The following is a 12,773-nucleotide window of genomic DNA, read 5'->3' on the forward strand; positions in this document are numbered from 1 at the left end:
CCCCCGGGGACAGCGCGGGACACACGGCCCCGACCCTGCACAGCCCCCGGGGACAGCGCGGGGACAGCGCGGGACACACGGCCCCCACCCTGCACAGCCCCCGGGGACAGCGCGGGGACAGCGCGGGACACACGGCCCCCACCCTGCACAGCCCCCGGGGACAGCGCGGGGACAGAGGGACACACGGCCCCCACCCTGCACAGCCCCCGGGGACGCACGGAGCAGTCCCCCCGGGGAGTGGGACGGATGGCGCGCTCGAGTTCTGCCTGTGTGACATTTGCTTGACCGCTCTGTATTAGCGGTCACCTTTGGGGAGGGTTCTGCGGGGTGACCTCTTTTCTTGCGTTGCAGGGTCTCTCTCAGGACCGCAGCACTGCAGAATCTGTCCAGCTAAATTGTCACTGTCTCTAGGGATGGATATTCCACCACTTCTCTGGGCTGATGTAACAGTGCTTACCCACCCTCATAGTGATTTTTATTCCTTTTGTTGCACTGTAATTCCATCCTGCAACTCGCAACCCCTTCCTGTTGTCTTTAGCTGTGCGAAAACCCTCAAGAGTCTGGGTCCATCTTCTCTGTATCACCTGCAGCCACAGCCAAGCGCTGCTGCACTGCTGAGCCCCAGCAAGCTCTTCCTGCAGAGATCAGGCTCTGGCTCATCAATTCTGGAGCTCCACTGATGTAAATCTCCTGTCAGTGGCCAGGGTCGGGATGTCAGTCTCTTTTCTTCAGAGAGCTCCCACGTGAAGGACTGCATTTCTCATTCAGCTTCCCCTCATAAATAAATCACATCTTAGACCCAGGACTATAAAAAGATTATTAACAACACTGTCTTACCCCTTGTAGCCCAGCATCGTGGGTGGCTTCAGTCAGTGTTTTGATGTATGCATACAAGAGGCTCACGGAGCTGCATAGCACAAACACTAACCACCCTCTCAGCCAGCAGGCGAGCTCATCACCATGGCCATGGTTCCGAGTCACGGAGGAGTTTTCAGTTCAAAGAGCACAGTGTTGGGGTCATGGGGTTTTTTTGATCTGCGTCAGTAATTAGGGTTTGGAAGCCCGTAGTTGCTCAGAAGCCAGGAGCAGCTGGAAAAGATGACACATAATGCAACAAGGCGACCACATTTCTCTGGGAAATCAAAGCATTCTCCCGGTGGTGGTGCTGTCATGATGGAGGCAGGAAAACCATTTGAACAGCCAACCACTGCCCCCACACACATGGCAAAGAAGGCGTGGAAGCCTGGTGACTGCCGCACACGTGGCGGTGCAGTGGCTTTGCACTCAGCCGTGCTGACTGGCTTCCACATCCGCTGCCATCCGGTGCTTCCTCGGGTCACTGCTGATGGTGATTGTGCCAAGCAATTTCACAGAACCACCAAATCAGTTAGGTTGGGGAAGACCTCTGAGATCATGGAGTCCAACCTGTGACCGAACACCACCGTGTCAACCACACCGTGGCACTGAGTGCCTTTCCTTAAACACCCCCCGGGACAGTGACTCCACCAGCTCCCTGGGCAGCCCATTCCCATTCCCAAACACCCTTTCCGTGAAGAAATTCCTCCTGATCTCCCACCTAAACCTCCCCTGGTGCAGTTTGTGACTATGTGCTCTTGTTGCCTGGGACAAGAGGCCGATCCCCACGGGGCTACAGCCTCCTTTCAGGGGGTTGCAGAGGGCGATCAGGGCACCCCCGAGCCCCCATGTCTCCGGCCTAACCAGGCCCCGCTCCCCCGGTCCCCATGGCAACGCGGCGGGCGCGCGGGGGGCGGGGTTCGGCCGGGCGCTTCCGGGCGGCGCCGGCGGTGACGTAGCCGGCGGGGGCTGACGGCGCCGCGCGGCCGCTTCCGGTGAGCCTGGGGGCCCCTCAGGGACGCCCCCCCGCGGCTGCCTCGGGACGGTCCCGCCGGGCGGGCTGGGGCTAGGGCTGGGGCTGCGCTCGCCCCCTGCCCGGCCGGGCACTGCCCGCTCCCCTGCCCGCAGCCCTGCCCAGCCCCGCCTCGAGGGCTGCGGCACGCTGAGCTGTCGGTGAAGCCCTGGTCCCTCAGGGTAGGGTGTGGTGGAGGCGGCCACCCTCACGGCGTCGCCGTGCCTTGGGTGCTGCCGAAGGGTGGGCTGAACTCAAACGTGCCAGCTAATCGCTGCCCGAAATTAAATGGAAACGAGGTTTGTGCATGGGGAAATAATGAGGCTTTCGGTGGAAAGCTTGAGCACGGCCTGCCGAGACAGGCGGTGAACGTCAGAAAGTGACTTGCTCTGAAGTCAAGAGCACGGAGATGTGCGATGGATGTCGGGGATAAAACAGTATTTTAGCAGCCGTGGTGCAAGGTCGAGCGTGGGAAGAAGCAGCTGTGGGAAGGGACCACGTTTTGTTCTGTACTTTGGAAACGCTGCACATGTGTCAGTCTTGGGTTTGGAACATGCAGCATTCAAACTCGAGGGCTTCATCCTGTCGCATGCAGAGCAGAGAACCTGGGACACTTGACTAATTTTTCATCTTTTGATATTAGAGCAGAGACCACAACGTGGCATTCCGAAAAAGAAAAAGGAAATTGATTAGGGTGACAGGCTGGTTCTCTGTTTTTTTTTTTTTCTATCATTTTTTGCAATCATTCTTTTATTTGGTTTATTCTGTTCTTTTTCCCAGGGAGTTTGGAATAAGCAGCTTCAGACAAACAGACTCCACTGAACCAAAACAATGTTTGCAGATTTGGACTATGATATTGAGGAAGATAAGCTGTGAGTATTTCAGTTGTCTTTTCCTGGTGTTTCTTACAATAGAAGTAGGCTGCTCAACCAAGGCCTCATGAGAGTTGATAAATTTACCTCTGTGTGACACTGTCATGTGTGACATGAACATGTGATGCTGAACATCAGCCTTCCTGTTCAGTGCTGATTTCTTGCTCCCTCTGGAGAGTGGGGATGAGGCATCGCTGTGCTGGTGAGCAAAGGAGAATATTTGTGTTGCTCTGCAGTGACTGCCCTGCATTTAACATAGAGCACTTGATTTGCATCACATTTGTGCTGTGCAAGTTGTCCTCTCACCCCAGCACTAAGTGCTAAAGCGTGATAGTGTTTCTTCAGTGTCTAGCCATGGATGAGGGTGTCTCTTCCACCTCTAATCCTTGCATGCAATCCCAAGAAAAAGATGGCACAGAAGGTCTCCCTGCTGGCCCATGCTGATAGACTCAGTGGCAGAGGTGAGGGAATGAATTCAGATGTGCAGTGCCCGTGATGTTTTCCATTTGTACTGACTCAGATACTGGAGTTGCCTCATGTGCAGGCAGCTCTGCCTACGCTCAGTTATTCCTTTCTCTTGGTAGGGGCATCCCCACTGTACCGGGGACAGTGACCCTGAAGAAGGACTCTCAGAACCTGATTGGGATCAGCATTGGAGGAGGAGCACAGTACTGCCCCTGTCTCTACATTGTCCAGGTGGGCACCTGGAGAGGAAAAACAAGCCATCTTTTTAAAACAGTGTTGGCCTGAGAGATGGGAAGTGTGGAAAGAGAGCCCTATGCTCTTCGTTTTTCTCAAAGTGGGAGATGACATCTCACTTTCCAGTGAAAATATTTCCTTACTCTAGTACCTAGTAGGTGTGGAAGAATTAAATTAAGACTTCTAGAATTATCCTTCTCCTTGGAGAGCATGTTAGAATTCACAGGGGAACAGTGTGACACTCCCAACACAGGAAATCCTGTGCTCCAGGAGGCACATCCTAGGAGCAAGAACTTCCTGAGGGAACAAGATGATCAGCCCACCTCTTGGTTTGGAAAGGGGGAAAACTGCAGCTTCACCATGGATAGAGTAGAAGTGGATTAAGTAGGAGGAGTGCAGCTGTTTGGTTTGTGCTCTTCAGCCCTGCCTTGCCCTTCTCCTGCCTGGAGCTGCCTGTGCTCTGCCCTAGGTGTTCGATAACACTCCAGCAGCCTTAGATGGCACCGTAGCGGCCGGGGATGAAATCACCGGAGTCAACGGGAAATCCGTCAAAGGGAAGACCAAAGTGGAGGTGGCCAAGATGATACAGATGGTGAAGGTGAGAGGTAGGAGGGGGCCACTGGAGCTTCTGGGTCGTAGTTGGCAGCTTATTGTCCTTGGGTAAAGGGAGCTGCTGCTGCCTGCTTCCAGCACAGCAGTTTGGGGTTTGCTCTCTCTGCAGGGTGAAGTGACAATACACTACAACAAGCTTCAGGCTGACCCAAAGCAGGGCAAGTCTTTGGATATTGGTAAGACTGGTTTCTTTCTCCCTAGAGTGTTAAAATGATGCAGAAGGGTGAAAGTTTGGTCCCAGCTAAAACCAAATCTGTTTCCTTTCTTGCTCTTAACTCAGTTGTTTTCAAATGGATACTGTCAAAGAGAGTTTCAGGTTTAAAAAAAATCCTTCTCTGACATTTTGAAATAGGCTTGAAAGTTAAATCAAGACTTAATTGTTGTTGTGGGAGGCTTGTTTTTCTGTGCTGTGTTTAGCATGGATGATGAATCTCAACTGCATAATAATTTAATTAATTTATTTTTAATACCTATAAGTTAGGCTGACCTCTTTTGAAATGTACACAGAAATGTGTCAATTGAAAGGCATTGGTGGTGATTTCTAACCATGGAGAACAGTGATGAAATGCCTGTCTACACTGAGTTTTGTACAAACATAAGTTTTATGGGAGACAGGAGAGCCTTTGTTGGTTTTGAACTGTGTCTGGTTTTGAACTAAGCCTACACAGCCGTCTCCTTTATATGGTCTGCCTTTCTCACTTTCACCAAAATGTATCCATTCTCTTTGCTCTCATTTATTTCCCTGGCGATTATGGTGCTAATAAATTGACAGGAGTTCTGGAAAATTGTGAATAGTGAGATGGATTTCTGGGAAAACAGAAGTGTGATGAGAATATGGTGTTTTTCAGAGCACTGTGATTTCAGCTGAGTTCTTGGGATCTGCAGGCAAGTCTGCCTGTAAATAAAGGTGACTGAGTCATCTGGTTCCAAGTAGGGCATAGATGTCTCTCATAGTAATTGTAGGGTACTTGTAATTGTACTCTCATAGTAATTTGTAGGGTATGACCACCAAAGGCAGAAATTCCATCAAGAGATGGCAAAAGGGTTTAATTAGGATTCAAAAGGTAAAAGTAAGGAAAGAGACAACACTGAGTGTTAAGTCCTGTTTGTCTGTCAGCCTCATCTCCCGAAAGCCTCATCTCCCGGATTCAGCTGAAGTACTACAGTAGATAGCATAACCAAAGTTTAGTTCCAAATATCAAGATAAGTGCTTTGCTTATAGCAAACTGATTGATTGGGACAATCTTCCAAAATAATTGCTGGAGCTCTATTGATTGAAGTATTTAGGATGTGAGAGCAAGAACAGACAAGTTAGAAAACGTGTTATGCATGACCAGAGTGCCCTTTTTCTATAGTATTCTTTCTTCTTGCTGCCTCAATACTGAGTTAAGTGCAGTTTATCCCATGCCTGGAAAACCAGTGAAACATGCTGCTGAGCTTTTCATGCCCATGGAATGACCCTGATGCTGGTTTGTCACTTTGTTTTGGCCTTTAGTATTGAAGAAGGTAAAGCACCGGCTGGTAGAGAACATGAGCTCGGGGACAGCAGATGCCCTGGGGTTAAGCCGAGCCATACTTTGCAATGGTAGGTATTGTCCAGGAGGACATTTTCCTAATGGAATGCTTACTCTCCTGTGTTTGCCTGCTTTTTATTGTTGCTTGCATGGTCCACATTCTTTTCTTCTGCTCTGCCTTGCTGTTGTGATTGTCTCTGCCCTTCCTGAGTGATACAACCTGTCCTTGTGGCCACTCTAAATGTTATCTCAGGTCAGATTAATTTAAAGCAGGGACCAACTTAGTGAATGCCAGTAGATGATGACCCCACGCTATAAAATAAGTTTGCAGCTTCTCATGTTGTATCACAGGATAGACATTAAGGGATGAGGGAAACTTGAACCAAATATATGAAACTGGTATTTTTTCACCTGATCAGGTCTTAACCATGTTCTGAATGTGACTGTTATAATTCTGTATTCTGATTCTTGTTTCTATTTAGATGGACTAGTGAAGAGATTAGAGGAACTGGAGAGGACTGCAGAGTTATACAAAGGTAAACTTGGTATTCCATCAGACAGCAGATGGGAGAGATTGTTTTCCAGTGAAGTGACTTAAATGTTTTTTCTGGCTTCCCTCACAGGCTTGACAGAGCACACCAAGAGTCTTCTCAGGGCTTTCTTTGAGCTATCTCAAACACACAGAGGTAAAGAATTTTAGGAAAGAGAGCACAAATCTTTGACCTTCAGTTTCAGGAGTTTTTGTCAGTACTTGGATGTGTGATTCCCTCACTCAAAAAAAAACCTAAGGGTTGCAGAAATGAGCTGTGAAAGGCTGCTGTCCTGTATTACCAGTCATAGTGCTAATGCAGGCCCTGTCCTTCACATGAGACATTGGGGAAATGCCCTGCCAAACTCTGGTCTTTAGGCAATGTGTAGCTTACCTTTACTATTTCCCACATGTAGCATCATCCCCCAGCTAATTGTAAGATTATGGGAGAGACTTCTAATACTAGAGACTAGATTTTTCTCAGCGTTCACCTCTTTATTCATCTGTATTTATTCTGCTGATGCAGCATTTGGAGATGTTTTCTCTGTCATTGGTGTACGGGAACCACAACCAGCTGCCAGTGAAGCCTTTGTGAAATTTGCTGATGCCCATCGCAACATTGAGAAGTTTGGGATTCACCTTCTGAAAACAATTAAGCCGGTAAAGAATTTGACCACAGGAGTAAAGGGTTTGGAGGGGAGTGGAATCTAGAAGGGCAGAAACCTTCATTCATTAAAGGAAGAAGGATCCTTCATTAAAGGAAGAAGGATCCTTGTCTGCTTTCCTTCTGGGAATTCTCTTGATAATGAAAAGAACCTGAGAGGTAACATAATGAATATATCAACCTTGTCCCTGTGACTTCTGCATGTGGGTGTATTCCTCTCCTTTTCTTTTGGGAATGAGGGAGTTGTTTCACTTACCAGTCTAGTACCTGATATTGGTACCCATAACTGCATTGTGTCACTAAAAGAGTTCAGACAAGCAAACCAGGAACAATGTAAGAATTTCAATCAATATATTTGAGTGAGAGTCTCCAGGGGATCTCTGCACTTAGTTTAGCAAAGAGAGAATTTAAGTGTTGATTTGGGCACCACTTTCAGTGCTCTGTTGGATAGATGATGCTGGGTCATGAAACTTTGAATCAGGGAGAGCTGTTTCCAGAACCAGCTGAAAATAAAACGAGTCAAAAGCAGATGAATCCAGGCTGGAAGTGAGGCAAGCATTTCTAGCACTGGAACCACTTGCCAGTGATGGCAGAGGAGGCTCTAACCATTCTGAGCTGTGATCAAACATTTTCTTTCAAATGTGCTGGAGTTCAAAGAAAAGTTTTGAGGCAGCCTCGTGACCTGTGCTGGGTAGAAGGTTGCACTTGAATTGTAGTCATGTTTTTTAGTCTTAATTCAGCAAGAGGGTCTTTCTCTTGCAGATGCTCACTGACTTGAATACCTATCTGAATAAAGCTATTCCTGACACAAGGCTGACTATCAAAAAATACCTGGATGTCAAGTTTGAATATTTGGTGAGCTGCTTTTTTTTTTTTCTCTAAGTATTGGTTGAAATTAAGTTTCATAGAATCATCCTGAAAGTCACATCTAACCTATATGAACACATATCCATCCTTCCATAATCCATGAGAGAATGCCCTGTTTTTTCTAGTTCTTTGTTTACTGACAGATTACTCAGATTCAGATACCTGCTTTTAACTTGACACTTCTCACTAGTAAGAAAGATCTTACAGCACCATATGACTTATTTTCTACATGATCAGAATTATTTCCTGATTTATTTCTAAAGAGTTTCTCTCCAACTTAGACTATTGAACTCCTCTAAAGAGCTTCCCTTTACATATTTTTCAGGTAATTTTGGACACTCCTTCTTTAGCCAAAGCAAACAACTGTCAAGTCATATTTGCTTTAATTTAGACCTTGCCTTTTTTTTTTTCCCTCCTTCATTCCACTCAGCCCTCATTTTCTACCCAGAAAGGGTAAGATTGCTCAGTGCACCTGTTCTCTAATTGGATGAATCTATTTCCTTTTACCTGCTGAGAGCAGTACTTGGAGCTGCAGCCCTAAGGCAAGGGAATATGGCAGAATCTCTTCCTACATCAATCCTTCCTGCAAATAATCTTTTTGTTTCCCTTCTTATTTATTCCCGTCTCATACTTTTCTTGTACTGTCTTTTCCCAAAGAGTAGATGAACACTGGATTTTTCCCACTGTGCTTTCTTCAGTCTGTCCCCTGAAGGAAGGCTTGGAATGGTGCAACCTCATGGGTATGGGTGATAATGAAGTTGTTTCTAATTTTTAATAGTTCCTTCTTGTTTTGCTTTTTTTTTAATCTTTAATTCTGCAAAGTCTTACTGCCTGAAAGTCAAAGAGATGGATGATGAAGAGTACAGCTGCATTGTGAGTATCAGTACAATTGCAAAAATACTCCTGTGCCTGTTAGCACCCAAGCTAGTGAATGCATCCTAAGGAATTACATACATTTATTCTTAATGTATTAGATATAGGGGATCCTTAAATGCTACCTGGGAAGCACTGCAGCTTGTTTGCTCAGTGGTTGCCTTTCTCAGTGTTTAAGTACTATTAGGTTATGCAAGGAGGATTAAGGTGTTATCTTCACAGATTCCATTTGTGTGTAGTGTACAGCTTATCATTAAGACTTGTTTCTTAGAAATGGAGATTTAGCTTTTCTGTAGCAAAATGCATGTGAAGCTGCATTTATAAGTGAAGGAAATTGATTAAAGGATATCTCTTAACAATAGGGAGTTTATAGTTTAGAGTTTTAGGAATTTAATCCTTAACAGCTTTGTTTAAAATAGCTAAAGGTATCCTATAAATTCCAGTTTCCCTGCATTAAAGTAACATCTTTTTTTATCCTCAGTATCAACCTCAGAGCAGGCATTTGATTTCTTGGAATGCCTAGTTCCCAAGTGCCAGGCAAGAATCAAACTCCTAACACAATCTTTCATTATATGTTTCCTTCTAAATGGGAAGGAAGGAATCCCATCTTGCCCAGCAGAGTGGCACCTTTGGGTTTTGGCACATGCAGTTTGTGTTAGGGAGCTGTAGTCTGTAGCACAGATTTTTCTGTATGTTGTTTTACAGGTGCAAGGGAAGGATGCTTCATTGCTGACAGAGCTAACCCCTTTCCACACTTTTGCAGGTCACTGTATATGTTGGTGTCCAGCATGGTGTCTGGATGCTTGTAGATACCAGAGGGTTCCCTCTTTTGATATGTAATTCATTTTGCAATCCATACAGGGAAAATCTTACAGAGGAGGGCAGAATTTTTGTGTGCTTGATATAAACTTGTTCTTAATGCCTGTCTTACTAGTCCAGGTAAGAAGCCATGCCACCTTTCCATGCTGGGCTGAAAGGTGCCTCTCCTTTTGTATTTACTTAGTAGTGATGCTTTTCTTTACCATGGTTGGTGTGTTTGGCCTTCAGAGTGGCCCCACTGACTGCCAGTTTTTGACATGGCTCAGTGTTCCTCCTGGTTCCTGCTACCTGACAGCAGTTCCCATGTGCCTGAGAGGTCTGTAATAACCCAAGGCCATAGTGAGTCCACACTGGTAGGCAGACTGTGTGCAAGCACTACTGTGGGAGTCTCTAAAATGGCGCTGTGTTTTTGGCAGGCTCTGGGTGAGCCTCTCTACCGGGTCAGCACTGGGAACTACGAGTACCGCCTCATCCTGCGCTGCCGTCAGGAGGCTCGCACGCGCTTTGCCAAGATGAGGAAGGACGTGCTAGAGAAAATAGAGCTCCTGGACCAGAAACATGGTGAGTGCCACTGCTGAGTTCAGCAGACAGGACTTTGGCGTTTGTGTTCCTCCTTTGTCTCAGCTCAGAAGACAGCTCAGTTCTTTGCTGAAGAGCTCCTTTGTGGCTGTACCTGAGACATCAGCCCTGAGGGGCAAAATGTGTGAGAGATGGTATCTAACACTGGTAAGGGAGGCTTGATCACAGCCTTCACACTGTTTGGGAAGGAAATTTTTACGCTTTTTCCCCCCAACATGTCTCCTCTGCAGTGCAGGACATCGTGTTCCAGCTCCAGCGTTTTGTCTCCACGATGTCCAAGTACTACGACGACTGCTACGCCGTGCTCCGGGATGCGGATGTCTTCCCAATCGAGGTGGACCTTGCCCGCACCACTCTCAGCTATGGGCAGAAGGACACGTACACAGATGGGGCGGAAGAAGAAGCAGAAAGCGAGAGAGAGGGTAGCGGGAGGGAGGATGCAAATGGAGAGAAGCTCATTGATGATGCCTGAGTGTGTCAGCATGGCCAGAGGGAGGACTCTGCAGACTTATGAAAACATGTATTTCACATGGCCATTCATCCTCTGCCATTTCTCTGTGTGTCCAGCCTGGGATTCCTCCTCTGCTTTGGGTGGGGTAGCTGGTTGGATTGGGACCAACCTCTGCTTTCCTCTCTTTTCCTTTGCTTGTTTGCCTGGATAATTCTTTTTGCCCCTGGAGACTTCTGGTACCCAACCTAGGTACTGCAGTGTGGGGAGGAAAAGCCACTCCTACACCACCATGTGCCCCTGTGCAGGCAGGACTCTGCTGAGCACGGGGGCAGCACCACTCCTCTCTGGCACACAGAAGCTGGTTAAGGGTTTGGAGATGATTACAAACGGTTAGAGCAGCCCCCTTCCATCCTCCCCTTGTGCTATGGGGAAGTGTTGGCATCATTGCTTGCTGTCTTCAAGCTCCTTCTGGTGATCCACCTTGGGACTGTGATAGAAATACCCCATCTTTAAAATAGAAAGGAGACACAAGCCCTTGTGGAGAGAGGAATAGGCTTTGGGATTTTTTAGTATAAAGAATGACTGGTGTGCTTTCCTCTCTGCACAGCTATTTTGTGCTGCCTCTGGGCCAGCCAGCAGCAGTAACTATCCTCCCATTCCCTAGCACAAGGGAAGGGGGAAAAGGAAAGTTGAGGTAAGTGAGGGTGCTTTTTTCCTCCTTCCTTTTCTCTTCCCCTCCCTCCATCCCTGTGGGCCAATCCCAGATGCAGATGGCACCTTTATCTGTTAATGGGCAGCACAACTGCCAGGAGTGGTGGTGTTCTTGGGCCAGGGGTTTTGACTTCTCTGTCATTACATTTTAGTGGTCATGGGAGAAGCTATTTAAGTGCATTAATTTATGATCAAGATTTTTTTTTTTAATTTGTGTTTCTCTTTGATTGTTTTTGGAGCTTCTTCATCTCTGTGGGTGCCTGGAAAAAAGCCATCCATGGTCAAGCTGCTCTGGAGAATTTAAACAGACTGGTGTAGTGACTATTGTCTGTAATAAAGAAACGTGACATTTCATTACGTGTCCTTCATGCCTTTCTATGAAAAGTTTGTTTGCTTATCTTCCATTGGTTTTAATCTTAAGGTATAATCTTGGGAAGATGGGTGTCATGTGCTGGCCGTTTTTTTCTTGTACTGGTGCATAATCTCTATACCAACCTTTGGTAGTCAGTGCAGCGCAGATTTCCAGAGGAAGAGAGTTATAAACACTGCAGCAAGGCCAGTAACACCAGCTGCTCTGCATTTTAGCTTCCCAGGGGAACACCAGCCTTTTAAAGGCCACCAGGTGCCTCGGTCCCCCCCAAGGAGGCATCCCTGTCCCTCTCCAGGGCCAGCTTCTCCACACAGCTCAGCTGTTCCATCACAAGCTTCAGCCGATGCTTAAGTCCCTGATCCTCTTTCAGAGTTATTGGGCCAAAACACGAAGCACTTGAAGGGGAACTGAAAACGCTTCAGTGGAGTCTGCCTGAAAGCCATTGAAACCAAGTGTAAAGCAGCATAGCTGGGTTTTTTAGGAGGAGGTCTGGGAATCTTGCAGCACTGTCTGTAGTGAGACCTCGTACCCTGAGGGCTTTTATTTGCTTTTGTGAAAATAATTTAAGAGCGGGAGGCTTAGTGGGAAATGTTGGCTTGTGACAAGGAAACAGAGGGGACCTTGTTCTAGTGACCGGCCTGGCTGACAAGGGCAGTTGTTTTCGTGCTGTGGACCTTGGACCTCTGGGAAGTTGTGAGCTCCTTGGAGGGCATACTAGTGAATAAGGGAAGCCCAGCCTGGGGTTACTGGGGAAAGAGCTGCAAAGCAGCTTGGCTGAGCAGAAACAGCGATCTTTCCTTGCTGGGAGGGAAAACAAGCTTTGAGAGCCCTGGATGAATGTCTGCAGGGCCCCAGCACCTTTGCTGCTCCTCTCATTCTCCCAGAGCTTTGCATCTGGGGTTTGGTATGGGGTTTAGTCTTGTTTGGGATATTTCTACGTGAGTTTGAGTAGGAAAAAGCCCAAAGTCACCACTATGACTAGCTCAATATCAGATCTAACAGTGGTGTTAGCTGTGGTGGAACACAGTACAGCCTCATGGGGTTTACTTTCTTCCCTCCAATTTCCAGTTCTGTCTCTTCTTAAACTGATATTCTTCTACAGCTTCATTTTGCTCATCACTTACTGCTGTTTTTTGTTTGGGAGCACCTGGAATGAAACCCTTTCCTTTATGTCTCCGCTCCCCTGCTGTGCTTAAATGGCTTTATGGATCCTGCCAACTACCCATTAATTTGTTGTCTGGTCTGGAATGAAACACAACTTTTGGTGGCTCAACAAGCTGCCTTCCCTGTAGCCCTCTGCTTAGTTTTTGATCCCTGTTATAGTCACAGGTTCCCCCAGGGTCTCT

The 12,773-nt window shown here is 47.1% G+C and overlaps 1 protein-coding gene across 2 annotated transcripts; it reads left to right on the forward strand.

Annotated features, from left to right (window-relative positions):
- Nucleotides 1-1,794: 1,794 nt before the first annotated feature.
- On the forward strand, nt 1,795-11,411 carry PICK1 (protein interacting with PRKCA 1). Of its 2 annotated transcripts, none has more exons than XM_059846436.1 (13): nt 1,795-1,850; nt 2,648-2,739; nt 3,324-3,435; nt 3,908-4,036; nt 4,160-4,226; nt 5,546-5,635; nt 6,047-6,100; nt 6,188-6,250; nt 6,620-6,753; nt 7,520-7,612; nt 8,447-8,497; nt 9,733-9,877; nt 10,126-11,411. In XM_059846436.1, the coding sequence occupies exons 2-13, from the start codon at nt 2,699-2,701 to the stop codon at nt 10,365-10,367; spliced, it is 1,221 nt and encodes a 406-aa protein (XP_059702419.1). In that variant the 5' UTR covers nt 1,795-1,850; nt 2,648-2,698; the 3' UTR covers nt 10,368-11,411. The 2 variants fall into 2 exon arrangements, with proteins under 2 accessions (XP_059702419.1, XP_059702418.1); XM_059846435.1 differs by lacking the exon at nt 1,795-1,850 and adding an exon at nt 1,875-2,166.
- The last annotated feature ends 1,362 nt before the right edge of the window (nt 11,412-12,773 follow it).

The sequence above is a fragment of the Haemorhous mexicanus genome, chromosome 5, assembly GCF_027477595.1.
Source record: "Haemorhous mexicanus isolate bHaeMex1 chromosome 5, bHaeMex1.pri, whole genome shotgun sequence".
NCBI lineage: Eukaryota > Metazoa > Chordata > Aves > Passeriformes > Fringillidae > Haemorhous > Haemorhous mexicanus.

What these genes read in the sequence shown, in the direction of transcription:
- PICK1 (XM_059846436.1), top strand. Translation starts at nt 2,699, where the DNA reads ATGTTTGCAGATTTGGACTATGATATTGAGGAAGATAAGCT. An exon ending in CCTGTCTCTACATTGTCCAG is followed by an intron (nt 3,436 to 3,907) that starts GTGGGCACCTGG and finishes GCTCTGCCCTAG; the next exon opens with GTGTTCGATAACACTCCAGC. An exon ending in GCTATCTCAAACACACAGAG is followed by an intron (nt 6,251 to 6,619) that starts GTAAAGAATTTT and finishes CTGCTGATGCAG; the next exon opens with CATTTGGAGATGTTTTCTCT.